General features: G+C 38.7%; 2 protein-coding genes across 2 annotated transcripts; both read left to right on the plus strand.

The window, feature by feature from the left end:
- The first annotated feature begins 859 nt into the window (after positions 1-859).
- LOC140324959 (olfactory receptor 5V1-like) lies at positions 860-1,726 on the plus strand. Its single transcript, XM_072403071.1, has one exon. The coding sequence runs from the start codon at positions 860-862 to the stop codon at positions 1,724-1,726; it is 867 nt and encodes a 288-aa protein (XP_072259172.1).
- Positions 1,727-4,232: 2,506 nt separating this feature from the next.
- Positions 4,233-5,189, plus strand: LOC140324961 (olfactory receptor 1M1-like). The gene has a single exon (XM_072403073.1). It carries the CDS (start codon positions 4,233-4,235, stop codon positions 5,187-5,189), a length of 957 nt encoding a protein of 318 aa, XP_072259174.1.
- Positions 5,190-20,183: the final 14,994 nt, after the last annotated feature.

The following is a 20,183-nucleotide window of genomic DNA, read 5'->3' on the forward strand; positions in this document are numbered from 1 at the left end:
TCTGGGACTGTACGGCTGTATCTCTAAAAGGTCTTGGATGATTTCTTTTGATTTCCCCATTATGCCAAGCATAGTAGAAGTGAGTTTGATGGCCTTAATACACATCAACAGTTTTTCCTTAATTAGTCCAATTATCCATCAGAAACTAATTTCCTTTTTTCCTCCATATGGGACTTTGCAGGCACCACAAATCACCCTCAAATCACCCTCAATATATACATAAATAAATATTGGTTTAAAGAGATGCTCACTCGGGGTGTTAGAAACATACGTTGTCCAATTACCTAAAGTCTTAACGTGATTTTGTTGGCTTTACCAAGCTGTTTAAAGGTACAGTTAATAAAGTTTATGTATATACTTTGAGAATTTTGAGTTTATTTATCGCAATACCCATGGCATTCCAAGAATGTACCCTTAGGGTTTTTTTTTTACTTGGTGTTTCATATAAAACACCTAGGTAACAGGTGGAAAAAAAGCATTTATTGTTAAAAACATACAATAAGGTTATTTATGGATACATTTTTTTGGGCTAAATGCATTGACAGGAACTCCACCTACCTAATCGGAGTTCCTTTTAATCTACAGTGCCGAGCTGCTGGTGCTGGATGTAAAGCAGCCAGCACTCGAATAATCATCATGGGGTGCTTCTTGGACGTCACTGGACCCTGCAAAAGTACACAGTCGTTGATGTAATTACATTGGGGCAAACTAGCATACATATTGCTAAAACTAGAAGAAAATGTAAAGTATTAAAAAACAAAATGATCACACTTTCTTTGTTACCGAACGTGTAATATATATGGTATTCAACTGTTCCTTAACACATAATATGTCTTTATTAGATTAACAGGATGCCTGGATGCCAAACCAAAGTGCACAATATGAATTCCACATTTTGGCCTTCTCGACCTCTCCAGTTGGACAACTTCTGATATTTGTTGGAGGTCTGTTGATGTATCTGATGACCATACTTGGAAATGTCGCTATTATTATACTTGTCTTTACGGCACCCAAATTATACACCCCAATGTATTTCTTTCTTTGTAATATCTCCTTTTTAGATTTAGCCTCCACCACTTCCTTCAGCCCTAAATTACTTATAATTATAATAACACAAGATCACAAAATCTCATTTTATTGTTGTATCACTCAACTATTTTTATTTGTGTTTTGTGCTGTTGCTGAGCTCTTAACCCTGACATCCATGGCGTATGACCGGTATCTGGCCGTATGTAAACCTTTGCAATATTACCTGATCATGAACAGGACACTGTGTATATCAATGATTATCTTTTCATTGATCACTGCAGCTTTGAACTCACTGATGCATGCCATACTTACATCTTTATTATTTTTTTGCTTTTCTCGAGATATCAATAATTTCTTTTGTGAGCTCAACTCATTGATTTCACTTTCAACTAGTGACACCAAAAGCAGAAAGCTTTTAATAGCTTTTGAAGATATCATAATCGCCTTCATACCGTTTGTTCTTATCATAACCTCCTATGTTTTTATCATCTCCAACATCTTGAACATCCGTTCCACACAAGGACGTCTCAAAGCTTTCTCCAGCTGCACCTCTCACCTTATAACCGTTGTCTTATTCTGTGGCCCAAGTATATTTTTATATATAAAGGAAGAATTTGAACATGTGAAAGACCAAGACAAGTTGCTCCCAGTACTTTTTCTTGTTGTGGTTCCTATGTTGAATCGTGTGTTATGGTAGCATGATATGATGGGTATAACATTGTATTGGGGATTACCCAGCTTCATTGATTAAAGGGTATTCTCCCCGGCATTGGAGAGCTTTAATAAATCAGGCCTAATGGCTATTTCTTTGACCCTATTCACATTGAATCTAAACCCTCAAGTAATATTAATCCTTCTAGAATTGTTCGTGCAGCTTCTGCACTCTTTAGGAAAATATCTTTTAATAAATTGTTTGTACAGGAGCTCTCCTCATTCTGTTTGCAAGACTCTGGGATTTACTATGACCAACAATATACCAGGATATCAAAGACTTAATTGCTGTTTGATCCATCTGTGCTCAAAACAAAGGCCCCTAGCTGGACCAACGCTTTCTGTACCTATACCAAATTGTCTTAGGAATATTTCCATTTATTTAGCACTGATCTGCCTCCTTTCAGTAGTTAAATGGTTGGCCAGATTGCTTTCAAAGATGACTTATCTTGAGAGAGATTTCCCTAAAGTGTTCCAGCTTCATGGTTTACTGTCCATTTTAGTTTCTTACTAGGATGTTTTATTCATATTTCTGGTGGACTCTGTGCTGCCTACCAGAAGTTTACCTGGACTTTTCTTTAGTCCACTATCCCCAGTCCAATGGACAGACATTCAGTACACCTTCTTTGATCGTATGTATTAGCGACAAGACCATTAGAGTGAAATAAAGCAACAGTCATTCCATTGAATCTACCAAATTCAGCCATTTCTTTTTACCTCATTTTTTAACATCCTAGAGTGCCACCTCCATATTCCTGGTTCTGTTGCAGAGAATTCTACTATGGCTACAGTCAGTGCCAGCCTTCAAACAATGTGAGAGAAGGCCCAAAACACTTTACTCAAGTCTTCTCAATGTTACAAGAAATGAACTAATAAAAAGAGAGGTTCCATCCTTTGATCCAGGCTGTGGTTTCGGCTGTCCACTAAACACATATCTCCAGGTCTAATCTGCCAACTTTGCTTCCCATTTATTGATTCCTTCATTAACCTATCACAAACTAATCCTACAATTTACAAGTTGAAATTGGCTCCCAGCTTTTGAATTACTAATTCTTTCAATGGGCCTGAGTTATTAAAGCTCTCCAAGGCTGAACCTGGGAGATCCAGCAAACCTGGAATGCATCTCGTGCAGGGTTGAACAAATTTGCAAATAAATAGCAAAGAACTTTTACAAAAATCCATTCCAAGTTTGCTGGATCACCGAAAAAGTGTATCATCTCTTGTCTTGGAGAGCTTTAACAAACCAGGCCCAATATCATCTTTCTAAAGGTTCTTTTTTATACAGTTATAGAAAATATTCTCTTCCTGCTACTGCATGGGTGGATTCTGAGAAGGAATTTGAGGTAGAATCTAATATTCATTCATTGGTTAGGCTTTATATATAAAGAAAGATCTTTGGGTCCCCAATCTGATCTTTATGCTCCTGAACTAGTAAATAACTTTCATTTATAGTTCCCAGGAAGCTGGACAGGTGAGGGTACTTCTCCCAGGAGCCCCAGAATTAATGAATGTCTAGACTCCATAAAGTTTTTTTGCATTGTTTGTGATTAACACAAACACATCACTACATGGAACATCCTCCATATTCACCAGATTTGCCACCTTGGGACTTTTTTATTTTTGCTAAATTGAAATCCGTGATTAAAGGAACACAATTTGTGTCAATGGATGCAGGAAAAGACACCAGAAACTGATCTGCTTCCCACCTTTCACCGCGGAGAAACAAGACGGCGTCGCTGCTTAATTGAGAATAAAGAGAATATTGAAGGGGACAAGCATTAGAATTGTCATTTGTCTTCAGCACTCTGATGAGCTTTTTTATAAACAGTAAATGGTTAAGTTATTATTTCCCTATTTTCCTAATTATTAAATCTCCAAATAATCTCAGTGTATAGCAGAAGTATGAAATCCCATGAAAATATCCCTAATTATTCCCAATTTTCACAGGAGCAAATCTGTTTGTGTATAAAAGCAACCTAAACATGAGATGATTTGTCACCCAACCAGGAAAGATTTTCACTTGTTTGAATTGTTTATGGAAAATAGAGGATTTATTCCATTTTTATCTCTGAGTTGTGGATATGCCGTCAAACTAATACTTATTAAAGGTAAATATGAAATAGTAAAATTAAAAAGTCAGTGTAATATTGAGAGCACTGTATGTTGGTGGCGATCTATATTACAAAGCAGTATTATTGTTTGTTCATCTTACTTCCCACCAAAATGCAAAATGAAATAGTCAATGGTAACCAGTCAGGATTGATTTTGCAGCAGTTTTCTATTTGTTTTTTTTTTTTTTAATATTTCTTCTTTTTTTTTTTTGCTTGTGACTTTTTCTTGTTAACTTTCACTTTATTTCTTATGTTTTCTTTCCTTTCTCTCTCTCCCATCATTATTTCTTCTCGTATTTCCCTCCACCTCTCACTCTTGTGATTTTTCTTCCTCTCTATTTTTTCTCTGGCTTCACAAACTTGTAATATCTCTCCTAGGCCATGGATAAGAAAAACCAGACCGTAATCAACATCATCTACCTTTTAGGATTTCAAAGTCCACAGGATTTTCAGTTTTTGTACTTTTTTGTCTTTCTTGTGATTTATTCTTTGACAATATGTGGAAACCTCCTGATCATCCTACTGGTGTCCTACAGCAAATCCCTCCATTCTCCCATGTACTTCCTTCTCACACAATTATCTGTATCAGAAATCATTCTGGCCACTGACATTCTTCCAAATATGCTCCATGCTTTTTTTATGGAAAGGGCCATTATTTCGTTATCTGATTGCATCACACAGTTTTTTTTCTTTGGGGTCTCGGAAACTTTGGAGAGTCTTCTTCTGACAGTGATGTCTTACGATAGATATTTGGCTATCTGTAAGCCATTACACTATGTATTGACCATGAACAATAATGTTTGCTGGATAATGGTCATCGCAAGCTGGATGTCAAGCATTTTTATAGTATTAATTCACACCTTAACCATATCGCAGTTACTGTTTTGTGGGCCAAATACTATTGACCACTTCTTTTGTGATCTGAATCCAATTCTAGAACTCTCATGTTCTGATACCACTATTGTCCAATTAGAAGTGACATCACTGAGCACTCTATTTGTTGTCATTCCATTTTTTCTTATTATTGTTTCATATGTGTATATTATTATCACTATTTTTAAAATCTCCTCTATTACTGGAAGGCAGAAAGCCTTTTCAACCTGTAGTTCTCACTTGACTGTTGTTTCCATCTATTATGGCACTCTAGTTTGTGTTTATTTGGTACCTAGCAGAGGACAGTCATGGAATATTAGTAAATTTCCATCCTTGTTGTATACGGTGGTTATCCCACTGCTGAATCCAATTATTTACAGCTTAAGGAATAAAGAATTAAAAATTATTTTCCAAAAACTCACAAACAAGGCTTTTAACACAAATTTATCACAGAAGAGAACTTAAAAATATTGAGGATAGATAAAGGTAATAACTATACATTTATAGCTGGAACAGAAAAATGCCTCTGCTCTGTTGAGTATATTAGGACCAAACCATGTGGTTGTCTTTTGAAGCCAATGCCAATCTGTGTCCTTTCCTTTATTATATTGTAGTAGCCCACCCCAATGTGTTTCCTTTACTTTACTATATTGTAGTAATCCACCACTTTTTTCTTTTTTTTTATATGGTGTTAGCTTACCCAATTTTTTCCTTTCAATTAATATATGGTAGAAACCCAATTATACTTCCTTTACGCTACCATATGCTAGTAGCATAATCCATTCTGCTGGCTTTCCCTTACTATATGGTAGTAGCCCACCTCAATCTGTTTCTTTTCCCTTGCCATATGGAAGGAGCCCATTTCATTCTGCTTCCTTTGTCTTACTATATGGTAGTAGCCAAACCCATTTTGCTTCCTTCCCCTTACTATGACGAAGAAACGCACCCCAATCTGTTTTTTTTTCCGTGCCATATGCTAGTAGCCCAACACCTTCTGCTTCCTTTTCCTTACAATATGGTAGTAGTCCACCCTATCTGTTTTTCTTCCAAACTATATGGAAGTAGCCCATCCCATTTTTTTACTTCTTTAAATATATGGTATTAGCTCATCCTGTTCTACTTCCCTTCAATTATATGGTAGTAACTATCCCAATTGTGCTTCCTTTCCCTTACCATATCCTAGTGGTTCAACCCATTCTGCTTCTGTTCCCTTACTATATGGTAGTAGCACATGGATATTATTATTAATAATTTGTATTCATATAGTGCTGACATATTATGCAGCGCTTTACAAAGTCCATTGTCATGTGACTAACTGTACTGTAAAACAGCGGTCGCCAACCGGTGGTCCGACTTGGCGCAGAGTGGGGTCAGGAGAAGGACCCCGCAGGGATGACGCACCAACAGAGCTGCGGACCATGGCCCCAAGCAGCTCCCAGGCTCAGGATGTTGGGCGGGCTGTAGCTCTGCACACAATCTGCCCACTCTCCCATTGCAGGCTCAGATCTGGGATGCAAGAGTGGGTGGGGTTATGTCATAATGACGTCACTCTGAGGGAGGTTTCTCCACCTTTGAATGACATCAGGCGGGAGGCCACGATTTTGGTGGTCTGCAGGCGTTAAAAGGTTGGCGACCGCTGCTTTAAAGGGGTTCACAATCTAATATGCCTACCATAGTCATATGCCATTAAAACATAAGGTAAGGGGAATGTCACTGTCCCTTCCGTGACGGAAGTTTGAGGATCTGTCTCACAAGCTGCATGTGAGGTTACCTGACTGTCTCTTTGTGTTTACTTGTTTCTGTGTTGTTGTTTGTAATGAGCACTCCCCTTGTATCAGCTGCAGCTGGTGGTCATTACTGCTCCTCCATTTAGTCTGGCCTCACACTTCTTGCTGTGCGGTTGATATTCACTGCTGGGTTGTAAATAGCTGGAGTGTTGTGCCATCCTGAGTTCCTGTTTATATTTGCTATTAGGATAAGTTGCTTTAGTTTTTGGTGTATTGGTGTTTTGTGTTATTTAGAAGTTTACTAGGCCTCAGGGAGACACTGGGTCCTTCATCAGTGAAGGAACCAGTAGTCCCAAGCCAGCCACCACTGCCAGGGCTATACAGGGCTAGTAGGGACCAGGTTCCTGTGTATGAGTATTCCTACCATCAGGGGATACTCATACTGTTGGGAGTTAGGGTTAGGTTAGGGTGTCTACAAGGGGTGACCATTCCCTTTTCCCCAGTCATTTGAGGCCTAGTACTGAGTATAACCTTTCTGTTTCCCTCCCCTGTTATCCGTGACAGGGAACCAATTAATCCTATGACATGTTATGGGATGGTGAAGGGAACAGGAGTGCCCAGATGAAACCCACACAAGCATGGGGAGAACATACAATCTCTTTGCAGATAGTGTCCTGGTAGTGATTCAAACCTGGGACATAGTACTTTTTTTTCCCCTTCCTATACCATATGGTAGACATTTTCCATATATCTGGTATTATTCCACCCCATTCTACTTCCCTTTAATTAATATATGGTAGTAACCAACCCTATTATGCTTCATTTAATTTACCATATGTTAGTAGCCCATCCCAGTCTGAATCCTTTCCCTTCCCTTGCTATTTGGTATTACTCACTCCATTTTGTTTTCCTTACATATGGCATTAACTCACCCTATTCTACTTCCCTTTAAATTAAATTACATTAAATATCATAGTAACCAGTCCTATTGTGCTTCCCTTAACATATGCTAGTCACCAAACTAATTCTGTTTCCTTTCTATTACTTTATAGTAGTAGTCCACCCCAATCTGCAACATTTCTCATGCTATATGGTAGTAGCCTACCCCAATATGTTGGCTTTACCTTGCTATAAGATAGTAGCCAACCCAAATCCCTGTCCCGTTTTATATGGTAGTAACCAACCCCATTTTTTGAGGGGTATGGTATTAGCCCATCTGATTATTTAAGTAAATAGTAATGGTCCACCCCATTCTAATTCCCTTCACTTACTATATGGTAGAAATCAACCGCATTCTGTTTCGTTTTCCTTACTTTATAGTATTAGACCAATCAATTCTGCTTCCCTTCAACTGCTACAGTAGTAGTCTACCCCATTATGCTTCCTTGTCCCCTACTAAAATAGCTAAAGTTTATATCATTATGAGTCAATTAGTGAAAAGTCAATCAACTAAATGTTGCATATTATCTGCAATGGGGAATTTCAAACCAGAGGTCTAAATAAATCACTGAAAATCCTTTGCGTAATTTCCTAATATTACAAAATTAGAAATGATGCAATATTGTGCAGAATAATTTGGAAACTCCTAACAGCCCAGCCTGGTAAGATTATAGAGCCAAAAAAGCCTGATCCACATCCTTGGGATCCACATGGTTGGGATACACCAGTTAGACCTATTATAACTGTCCTTCTGTTTGCCAATTTTACCCTACTGTACCCTCTATAGTATCTTTGTTGTTGTAGTAAAATCCCAGCATGTACTCTTGGTCTCTAATATTTTTGGCCTAGCCTTGCTATTAAAAATTGTTCTGCTGCCATTTGCAGCTACATGACAGACCAATGGCATCATAATTATTTAATCTATATTAGTTCACAAGATTTAGGCAGCGCTAATCTACACACTATTGTTCAGTTCTCCCCTCCCCCCCCCAAAGCACACCAACCAGATTTAATTCAATTTATTAGGTATCATGGGTTATTTTACAGTTTTACTTTACTCCTTCTTGCAGTTTTGTATTCATTGAATTGTTATTTTCTTATATTTATAATAATATTTATAATAAATCTGCGTTTGTATGTCTGATTGTTAAAAACACCAATAAAAATTATTTAAAAAACAATTGTTCTTCTTCTGAACATTTTTATATTACTGTGGCATCTGCAGTCTGTTAGTTCATTTAGTAAAACAAATGCCGATATATTTTCCTCTAGTACATTTCAGCTAATTTGCATGCAATAAAAATAACCTGCTGCTGGGTAATTTTACACTACTGTATCAAATGCAACATTTTAATTCCTAAATAAACTTTACAAGAATCCGCAGGGCAGTTTTTTTCTCTGCAAGAACAACTTCTAGATGATTTTTATCTGCCAGTCTTTGCAGGCATACATGAAATGCATTTGTTGCTATTCTGTAGCTACCAAATAAATAAATAAAGCCACCAAATAAATTAAACTGAAGTGCTTCAGCTGAGCTTATACTAAGCTATAGAAATAGGAGAAAATGTTTAACAACCAAATTTGTGCTACCAGTGTACATAGCACCACCCATTCTTAGTGGGCGTTAAAGCAGCCCTAGAAATAATGGAAGCAGAAAAAATAAATTATTCTTGTTTTTAATAAACTAATACTCCAACAAAGTCAAAATAGCATCCCACAGCTATTATTTTAGCACAGGTTGCTTCACATCCAGTGCAGCCTGCTCCCTTGGCTGGCTGTGTGTAGTCAGGGAATTCAGCAAAAGTTTGATCGCTTAACAATTGTAAATAGTTATGAGGTTTTATTTTAGGACAGCTGCCCTGGCTGTGCACAATGGGCCTGATTTTTGAAAGCTCCCCAAGGCTGGAGAAAATACACTTTCAGAAGTGAAGCTGGGTGATCCAGAAAACATGGAATGGGTTTTGAAAAATAATTTTATTAGCTAGCTAGGGATCACACAGCTTCACTTATGAAAGTGTATTCTCTACAGCCTTGGAGAGCTTTCATAAATCAGGGTCAATGACAGGAGCTCTATTCACATTGATGAGCTCCTGTCAATGCGTTTAGCCAGGACATCCGGTTGTTTAGATATCTTCAGTCATTCCAGCAAGAAGGCAGCCTGTCAATCTATAGTGGAAAGCAGCCAGTGCTGTTGGTCATTGGTGGATGCTATTTGGACAATGTAAATGTAAGTATTAGTACTAAATAAAAAAGTTATTTTTAAAATTGGGTGGTATTGTTATGTTCTGGGCAGCCTTAACCCGCTCTAGTAATAAGTAATATGTACACTTTGTGCTTATTTTAAGGCCCAGGTTGACTAGGGCCTCACTTATAAAGGAGGTTTCTAGATCCCACTAAAGTCTGTGTTTTGGTATACAATTTTACTTGGTGAGCAAATATTCATAACAATTGGTGAACTGTATCTGCAAAATGGTAAAACATTTCCTGTGTATACATAGAACCTAATGCTATGATTAGACTTTTATATATTTTTTTATTTTATTTTCCAATATCCTTGATTTGCAGCAGGAGAAAATGTTGCCTTGAGAAATACTATATACCCTTTTTGTTTTATTTTTTAGTTCTATAAACTGCTATAATGTGTATATGTTTGTTTGTTTTTTTATCATTCTCCTATATCTATGTTGCCCATTTACCTGTTTTTGCAATGTGACTATTTTACTGTAAATTTGGAATGTTTTTTTTTTTGTTTGTTTTCAGGCCCCCTAGCATTCTAATTTGGTCCGTATTTCCATCCAAGAAAGCGTTACATTTTTTGCATGAAAATTTTACATTGTAGCCCTATAATTCTTAGGCATAACTTACCAAAATATGTCCAATGTTTATTAAATTTATTGATAAACTTCAAACCAAAAAAAACACAAAAATCTCTTAAAAGAAAAACTAAAATAATAGTGATGTAATATAACTGTACAGCAGCAATTAAAATATATATATATATAAATATACATATATATATATATATATTATCAAGATTTCTTTGTATTGGACTTAATACAGCTATTTTGTCTCTGCATTCGCCGACCTGCGGGGACCAGCAGGATGCTGGGGGATGGCAACGGAACAAGGTAAGTGGTTTTTTTTAAATCTTTTCAGTGACCGCGAGTGTGACTCAGAATTACTGCTTTTTGTATTGAAATTACTGCTGGGGGGGTTAATCCGTGCTTCATTACACTTTCCTACATCTATCATTCTCCATAATTTGCTGATGACCTTTTTTCTTTATTTATTATTTTGCAATAATGGAACAAAAGCTGTGTAAGTAAAAGTAGGGCTACATGCAATAATTTTTGCTGAAAATGAACGAGTGATTGTTCGATAATCCTCGATAATCGCTCATGATATATTGTGTGTATGGTCAGGTAGTGATCGTGGATGGTTCTGCGATATATGTTGCGATTTAACATAATAAACAATTAAACTGAGAAAAACAAATAAAACAAATGTCAAATGTATTAAAACTAGGTGAGAAAATGCCCTAAATATCCATAATTTGCAGCAAGGTAAATGTAAAATACAAATGTGGCCTTGTAAAGAAAATATTTTTTTTACCTTTTAATTTGCAGAAGAAAAAATGAGGCCCTGGAAAATACTGCATAACCCATTTAAATTGTATCTCTCAGTCCTATAAACTGCTGTGCTGTAACCCCATCTATCTTGCTATCATGTAATTTTTGGTTCATAACTTGCCTCTGCGATGTGACCTTATCTACATTATTCAATCTAGGTTACTGCAAATTAGCAATGTCTTTTCTTCAACTTTTTTTCCATTGTACTTCTAACTCATAGTACTTGTAAAGCAATGTCTTTTTAGAAAGGTTCCAACTACCCATTACCAGTCTGGTTACTGAATGCAGGTCTGTCTATACGCAGAAACCTATGGCTTGCAAAGGAAATAAAAAATCCCAAATTCAAAACTGAGTTGAGAAACTTGCAGATCATGTTGCTTGATTGGCAGCCAATTCAATATCTAAATTACCATTTAAACACAGAGGTTCCTCTTTCAGAAGTTTGCCTCTTTCAGGTCTTCAGGGAACCCCTACTTTAATGACCATTTCCACAGCACATAGGTGTGATGGTCAGTGGGAAACATGCATCTTACATTGCTGGACATTGAGAAGAATGTCACCATTACAGATAGCCAAAAAGATCATTGATGTCAGTTAAACTGACCTGAGAGGTAATCAAAGAACCCCTAACAACCTCTAAAAGGACCCTAGGGTTCCATGGAACCTGGATGAGAAAAGCTGGTCTGGAGTGTCTCAACCATGGTTCTTCAGAGGATCCAAGAAGTTTCCTGCTTTTACTGTCACTGGAAGGAAATGAAATCACTAAGCTCAGAGAAGAAACTATTGACGTCACAAGAAATGCAAAACAATAACGATGAGAGAATGGTATGCATCATTGCTTTTAAAATTCCAACAAGCCAGGATACAGCAAAAGTTTAAAAGGAAAAGGCTCCTCTAGTACATTTTCTCTTTGTAATTGCTGCAGTGGCCTCCCATATGTCCTTGTTCCTCAAGCTATATACCAGAGGATTTAGCATAGGAACCACAATTAGAAAAAGTACTGAGAGCAATTTGTCTTTGTCTTCTTCATGCGAGAATTGTGTTCGTATGTAGAAAAGAATGCCTGGACCACCAAATAAAGTTACAGTAAGGAGGTGAGAGGTGCAGCTGGAGAAAGCTTTAAGACGGCCATGTTTGGACCTAATTTTCATGATGTTACAAATAATAAAAATGTAGGAGAGTATAATAAGGAAAAATGGTAGAAAGCCTAGAAAAAAGTCTTCAATAGCTATTAAAATCTTCCTGCTGTTAGCGTCACTAGATGAAATAGAAATTAGCGAGCTGAGCTCACAGAAGAAATTGTTGATGTCATGAGAAATGCAAAACATTAATAAAGAGGTGAGTATGGTATGCATCAATGAATTGAAAGTTCCAACGAGCCATGATACCACAGCCATCACTACACAAAGAAACTTGCTCATAATTAGATAATACTGTAACGGTCTACATACTGCCACGTATCGGTCATATGCCATCGATGTCAGGATGAGGAGCACTCCAGTTCCACAGAGCATAAAGAAAAATAACTGAGCTATGCAACCATGGATGGAAATGCTATGATCTTGTGTTAGGGTTATAAACAGTAATTTGGGGATAATTGAAGTTGTAGAGATCAAATCTAAGAAGGAAAGATTACAAAGAAAGAAATACATTGGGGTGTGTATCTTTTTCACTGCACAGACAAGTGTAATAATGGTGACATTTCCAAGTATAGTCATCAGATACATCAATAAAACTCCAATAAAGAGAGAAAGGTGGCCAGCCGGAGAGGCTGAGAATGCTACAATATAGAATTTAACCGGTATGCTTTGGTTTGGACATCCATACATCCTAATAAAAATAAAATTATAATTTAATGAATGTAAAATTAAATACATTAGAACTGACAAGATTGCTGTTACTCTCTGGTTTTAACCTACAAGCTAACCATTACCTTCAGGGCTCAAGAAAGACATTTTAAAATACATACCTTATGGTATCACTGCCCAGTGGATATTTTATAGATTTTTCTACCTTTCTTGTAGAAAAATGATGTAAATTGGTGGCAATGTCCAGCAATTTGGTCATTTCGGGATAAAGCCCTCATTTGTGAATAATGTATTTCCAAATACACCTGCGGTGACACTTCTTTCTGTGGTCCTGAGATATGTAGCCCAAGCAAAGAAGGGTACTGGCTGCAAGAGCAGTTACTCATAGATATTGTGGATCTAATTCAACGTACACTACAAGAACTGGTTCCAAGAACTTGATCCTTTACAGCACATGGAACAGCTGATGAAAATGACCAAAGGGTACATTACTTCACAGGCTTGGGTTCTTGGTCTATCTTTGAGGAAATCCCTGGGTTCTTAGCATGCTTGGATTGATAGCTCCTACTTTAATGCATCAACATAGAGTAAGGTTACCCAGACATGGCAGTTCCTCTTGTCCGTCACCCCTCCTAGTTTCCCGCTCCTCCCTATTTATCTCCCTTCCCATTCTCTTCTTCCCATATTCTTTGATGTTTACCCCTTTCTTTTTAGGTTTCATGGTACAAGGTTAGTTAACCCTATGGTCCTGTTCACCTTATTTGTTTACCCCACTCTGTTACGAGCTTCTAGTTCTACCATTGGCTCTATTGTATTTCAGTTTTACTGTTAACGCAAAATTCTTGTAAGGCCTTGGTCCAGCATAGTGCTCGCCAGATGCCACTCCACCAATCTAATGCCACAGTTCTCTCCTATAGCAAGACCCTGTTAAGCCTTGAGATGCTAGTTGCACCTCCTAACACATGGGTGCCCCCAGGACTTCTGTGCACTTCACAACCTGCCATTTACATTTTCTTGTACCCCTTCCCCATTGTTGTTTATTGCCTTAACCTTGCTTTTGCTCAATAACCAAAAACAAAATGCTCATAATTTAAAATATATGTGTGTATAATGGACATTAAAGTGTACCTGAGCGTTGTTTTTTTTTTTTAAATATACTTTTTGAAGTATATCAGGCTAATTACCTTTGTCTCCATAAAGTCTGATTCCTGCTTATTGCAGCTACCATCTGTTACATTCCAACCTTTTTTTTTTGGCAATAACTGGACCAGCATTTGTACAAATGACAGGGAATTGGGTAACTACTAGGTGTTTTATTCCACAGGCTCACTTATTTCAGAACTTATATGAGGGTATAGTAAAAAAAAAAAAATCACATATATAAAAATATCAGGTTCCCATTCTAAGTACCACATCCCTAATATTTATTTACCATTTCCATGAAAGTTTGTCTGTTGTAGACACAAAAATGCTCTTTCCCTTGATGAAGCAAATTATGCGAAATGCGTATGGAAATACCTGAGTATTATAATTGTGTTATTATTATGGTCACATATATAACTGTATATGTTTGTGGATTTTATCATGTGTTAATTAAAATGTAGATTGTTTTAATCATTGTACCTAAAATTTGCATATTGTTGTTTTTGGTACTGGTATAGTAAAAAATAATTTGCCCAAAAAATACCCATATGGTACACTTCACATTGTATTCCATTAAAAGAATGTGAATCAGCTTTTATTCATAATTCATTGTTTCTATTAGAATTATTAGGTTGCTAGAACAAGTAATTGTGTATACCAACGTATCTAATTACTAATTGTAGTACAGAAAATTGGACCTTTATCAGGTACAAATCACAGCATAGTATCACCTAAAAATGTCTAGAAAAATGTCTTTGTTTTGTTGGATTGGGTTATGCTAGAGTGAAATTCCATGTAAAGAAAATGTGAATTTTAGCTAAAGCTGGTTAAATCGTGCAATAAAATATTTCTAAATGGATCCCATAACATTTTGAGGGTTTTAGGTCATCACCTTTTTTGTTTTCTGTTATTTATAACACCTGATCAGACCAAAAAAAAAAAAAAAAATTTTCAGAAGCAATGTAGGAGAAAATTAGTTAATAACACAATATGATATAGTCTGCATATTGTTCAGAAAACTTAATTCATCTTCATAGGAAAATGTTCATGTGTCAAACAACCAGTGATGAAAGCAGACAATGATGAATATTAAATATATTAGCAATATTCTAAGATTTTATTTTGTGCTTACCTAATAAGTAAGGTGCTGTGCTGTTTTTTCACTAATTCTATAAATATTCTGAAAAAAAAATTCTGTATTATTCTGAAATGAAAAACAAGTATATCTGAATGGTGTGAAGTCAGCACTTTACAGCTGGGCAGAATCATGGGATGAAAAGGAACGACGTGACTTTGGAGCTGTCCCTTGTGGTTCATGATTGCAGTAACGCACGAGGACGCAGGCTTTATAATAAGATCAAGGTGTCATCAGGGGTTTTATGGCCTTCTGGCAATTTTGGAAATTAAAAAGAAATAATTGTTTGCTTTCTATAATAAAAATATTTATCTCAACGGTAAATTGATGATAAAAAAAACAGAATTCAGTTATTAATTACATAAAGTAAAAGGCATATTTGCAAACAAAAAACTATTTCCTATACACTGTATAAACTGACACTTTCACAGTGGAGTGGTATGAGGTGCACTAACTACGTTGTAAGAAAATTTAATATTGGGTGCAGATTGGAGGGGTATAACAAAAATGACCAAACTAAGCATCAGCAAAAAATCCTCATACCAACTGTGAAGCAAGATGGTGGAGGGGTAATGATTTGGGCTTGACTTGCAACCACAAGACCTAGGAACCTCACTGGAAAAGTAATTGACTCCACCATGAACTCCGCTGTACACCAAGTATTCTAGAGTCAAATGTGAGGCCATCTGTAAGAAATGAGGCATGGCTGAAATATGTTCAAGCTGGCCAATGATCCTATTCACACTAACAACCTATTACAGAATGGCTGAAAAAGAAAAGAATCAAAGATGTTGCAATGGCCCCATTGGACTGATTGCTGATTAGTGTTAGTAGTGTTGGTCAAATAGCTCACTATTCGATTCGACAGCTTTTTACTTGAATAGACCAAAATTATTTGGTTGAACGAACGTCTAATTCGAAAACAATTAAAGTCAATGGGGGAAAAATTTTATTTTTCGGGACTGTGCAGAGCTTCTACAGCCTATAAATACATTTAAAAAGACATGTCAAGACTCCCCCAGGTCTGCACAACACTGTACAAGTATGAAAAAAATAAAGAGGGCTTTTTTATGTTGCTGGCAAGGCCATTTTATGGGGGTTCATCTGGTCCAAAAATTAGCCATCCAGGTTTCTTCGCTCCGTTACAAGCCATACACAGGCTGCAGAGTACAGGCAGAGGGCCCTGAGGGGGGTCTTTCAGTCAAAAAATTAGCCAGCTACACAGCTCCGTTACAAGGTATATAGGCCTCACAGGACTGTGGACTGCATTGGTAACTGGCATCTAGAGCTGGCTGTAGTGCATCATCAATGTCACCCAGAAGTGTACGATTTTAGTGAATGGAGTACAGACAAGCGGCAGCAGCAAAAGCTGCATGAGGAGGAGGCGGTGGGCTCTGAGATGGAGCAAGGGCGGCAGAGGTTGAGTCCATCACCTATTTGGACAGTGTAGAAGCTCTAGCTATTGCTAGCTAGACATTGCTGTATAAGGGACTGTCTTTTCCTATCTGCTAGCTGTAATTTTGTAAAATGTGGCATGGACAGCATCGGTAACTGGCATCTAGAGATGGGTACTGGGCAGGCAGCAGCAGTAACAGCAGGAGGAAGAGGGAGTGGGGCCTGAAACGGAGCATAGACAGCATTGGTAACTGGCATCTAGAGCTGGGTACTTGGCAGGCGACAGCAGTAATAGCAGGGGGAGGAGGCAGTGGGCCCTGAGACAGAGTCTGGACTGCATTGGTAAATGGAATCTAAAGCTGGATACTCGGCAGGCGACAGAAGTAATAGCAGGAGGAGGAGACAGTGCCTGAGATGGAGTGTGGACTGCATTGGTAACTGGCATCTAGAGCTGGGTACTGGGCAGGCAGCAGCAAAAAGACGAGGCAGTGGGCCTTGAAATGGAGTGTGGACAGCATTTGTAACTGGCATCTAGAGCTGGGTACTAAGCAGGTGACAGCAGTAACAGCAGGAAGAGGAGGCAGTGGCCTCTGAGACGGAGTGTGCACAGCATTGGTATCTGGTATCCAGAGCTGGGTACTGGGCAGGCAGCAGCAGTAACAGAATGAGAAAAGAGGCGGTAGGCCCTGAGAGGGAGTTTTGATGGCATTAGTAACTGGCATCTAGAACTAGTTATTGGGCAGATGGCAGCAGGAGGACGAGGAGGTGGGCCTGGAGACATGAATAGATGAACGAGATTTATACTGTCAATACCTACTATCTAGTGAAAGCACATGAAAGGGAACAGGCTTTGTGGAATCAGAGGGGAAGTATAGAAATTTTTCTGGCTTTGTTGATATATAGCAAGTGCTATCACGGTTAAATATCTGTATTATTTTTTTTTTTAGAGAAATACAGAAATTTTTATGAACTTTTGATTAGATACCAAGTGCTATCAGAATAAAATATCTATATATTTTATCGAAAGATACAGAAATGTTTCTGTCTTTTGTGATAGATTGCAAGAGGCATCATAAATTATATCTCTTGCAATCTATCACAAAAGGCAGAAAACTTTCGGTATTTATCGATAAAAAAAATAAATATTTCATTTTGAAACCACTTGCTATCTATCAAAAAATCCATAAAAATTTCTGTATTTACCTACAAAAAAAAAGATATTTAATTAGGATACCTCTTGCAATTTATCACAAAAGTCAAAAAAATTCTGCATTTCTCCACAAAAAATACAGATATTTAATTATGGCCAATGTGTGGCCACATCACAAATCAACAGGTGCATGGCCATCGTGCCCTGGCTGTGTACGACTGGTGGAAATTCGCTGACAACTTTCTGACCTTCAGCAACAGCGGCTGGAGACCTGGGTAATTCCTAAGGAAGCGCTGTTCTATCACTTTAATGACGTGAGCCAGGAAAGGTACGTTTGCGAGTTTCCCACAACGCAGGGCTGCCAGCAGATTGGCCTTGTTTCAATCACAACCTTGCCTTGCTGGAGTTCGTGCAGAGTTACCCATGTGTCCTCCTGCTCCCGCAGGGTACTTAGAGTGGCTGCGCCTGTGTGGCTCAGGGAACCAAGGCTTCGCAACCTCAGGACTGCGTGGCAACGGCTGAATTGTGCACCGAAATAGCAAACTGCAAGTTGTTGGTGGCGGTGAACAGATGCTGGTGAATGGAAGGTGCTGGGTCTCTACAGCAAAGTGTCCCTGGAGGAAGTGGAGGTCAAGGAAGAGATTGCATGGTGATGTGCTCTGGGCGGAGGTAGGTATGCAGGCCTTGCTGCAGCTGCATCTTCCCCTGCTGCCACCAAAGTTACCCAGTGAGCTGTAAACAAAATATATCTTCCCACTCCATGCTTGCTTGACCAACTGTAGGTTGTCAGGTGCACCTTGCCAGAAACTGAGTGCTGTAGGGCCATGGACACATTGCTCTGCACCTGTTCATGCAAATCAGGAACACATTTTTATGCAAAATACTGCCGCTTGGGCATAACGTACTCTGGGTTCGCCAGAAGAATGCGTAACGGAACGCATTGGAGTCCACCAGGTAAAGGAGGAGTACTAACGCAATCAGCTGCATTGATTAGCTTTATTTTGGGGTCATTTGGGCATATTTCCTTTTGCACTCCCACATCTGGGGGATGGAAGGTTGGATGCTGCTAATGCTAACCACAGGAAAATTGGACAATGGGGTAGAAGGTGTGGGGGATGGCAATTATGCCTGGTGTTGACTGCTAGCAATGCAGGAAATCTGCAAACAGCAGGCAATCCGTGTTGGAGCTCCTACTCACCACTGGTGGAGCCTGAAAATGGTAATGGTCAGCTATATGCCCCACCCAAATTGCTGGCAGCAGCATGGGTAACTTTGGTGGCAGAAGGAGGAAAGGCAGCGGAGGAGGATTTAGCAGCTTGAGCTTGCTTCTCAGGTGGAGGTGGTCGCATAGAGCTCTGTGCTTTCACCAGGTGTACCTGCCATATTACCCGGTGGTGGCATTTTAAATGTGTGCTCATGCAACTTATTCCAAGTTTGCTTGAGTTTTTGCCTTGTTTTATGTGCTGAGCACACAGTTTGCAGATGACCATAGTGTTGTCATCACTATGGACACTAAAAACTGCCCACATGGGCGAACATGAATCTGGGCCAAAAGGTGCTCTGGAGCTGATGTTGGTGATGGTCCATGGCTCTTGAGGCATAGCTGTGGCGACAGCTTTCAACAATGGACGAATATGACTTGCCTCACTGATACATGAAGAATGCAGAGTGTGGGAAGCTTTTATCCTCTTCCTCCCTCTCCCCTTTGGGGGCACTCTGCAACCTCTTCTTCCTCCTCCTTCTCCTCCACTTGGTTCCTATGATGATCTCCTTCACCCCATGTTGGATCAATGACATCATCATCAGATGAGACAGTTTCCCTGTATGTGCCGAAAGGAAGCAGCGGCCTTTTGGAGCCATTTTGAATTGGCTCGTCTGGCTCAGAGTGTTCTGGTGAAAAGTAAGTGGGGGGAAAGCCTGTGAACTAACTACCTTCTTCAGATAAGTGAAACAACTGATCATCTTGAAGGAATGCTTGTAGCTTCGCCTCTCTCCTCTGATGGGACTCCGCCATACACGTGACTTTCCAGCCGCTGATGAAGAACTAGGAGGAACAGGTGTATCATGGACTGTTTGGGACACCTGTAAGGCCTGTGTCTGGGACTGGAATGAAGAGGGGGTAGAATCACTTGACCCAGGCTGGGTCATGCACTCCACTACCTCTTGTTCATGGTGTGGTAATAATGGACACCCACCACCAACATCAGCGCTTCTTGTTCTTGGGTCTGCAGCTAAAAACAAACTCATACTGGTTTGCTTGCCACCCCTGCCAAAGCTGCCCTTTCCTCTTTGGCTAGACATAGTACAAAGTTTTGTGTGGCTTGACACCCTGCAAAATACTTTGGAGCTAATATTCTTCACAATGTGGAGTGGATTTTTTTATTGTGGGGGGGTTTGACACAAAAAATGCAAGTGCGCTGTGTTGTATGCAGCACTTTGCTTCAGTGGTGACGCTTGTAATATGCAGCACAGTATACAAACTATATACTGCAGTATACACTGAGTCTGTGTGTCTGTCTCTCAGTACAAGTGT

The sequence above is a fragment of the Pyxicephalus adspersus genome, chromosome 2 (genome assembly GCF_032062135.1).
Source record: "Pyxicephalus adspersus chromosome 2, UCB_Pads_2.0, whole genome shotgun sequence".
Classification (NCBI taxonomy): Eukaryota; Metazoa; Chordata; class Amphibia; order Anura; family Pyxicephalidae; genus Pyxicephalus; species Pyxicephalus adspersus.

What these genes read in the sequence shown, in the direction of transcription:
- LOC140324959 (XM_072403071.1), top strand. Translation starts at nt 860, where the DNA reads ATGCCAAACCAAAGTGCACAATATGAATTCCACATTTTGGCCTTCTCG.
- LOC140324961 (XM_072403073.1), top strand. Translation starts at nt 4,233, where the DNA reads ATGGATAAGAAAAACCAGACCGTAATCAACATCATCTACCTTTTAGGA.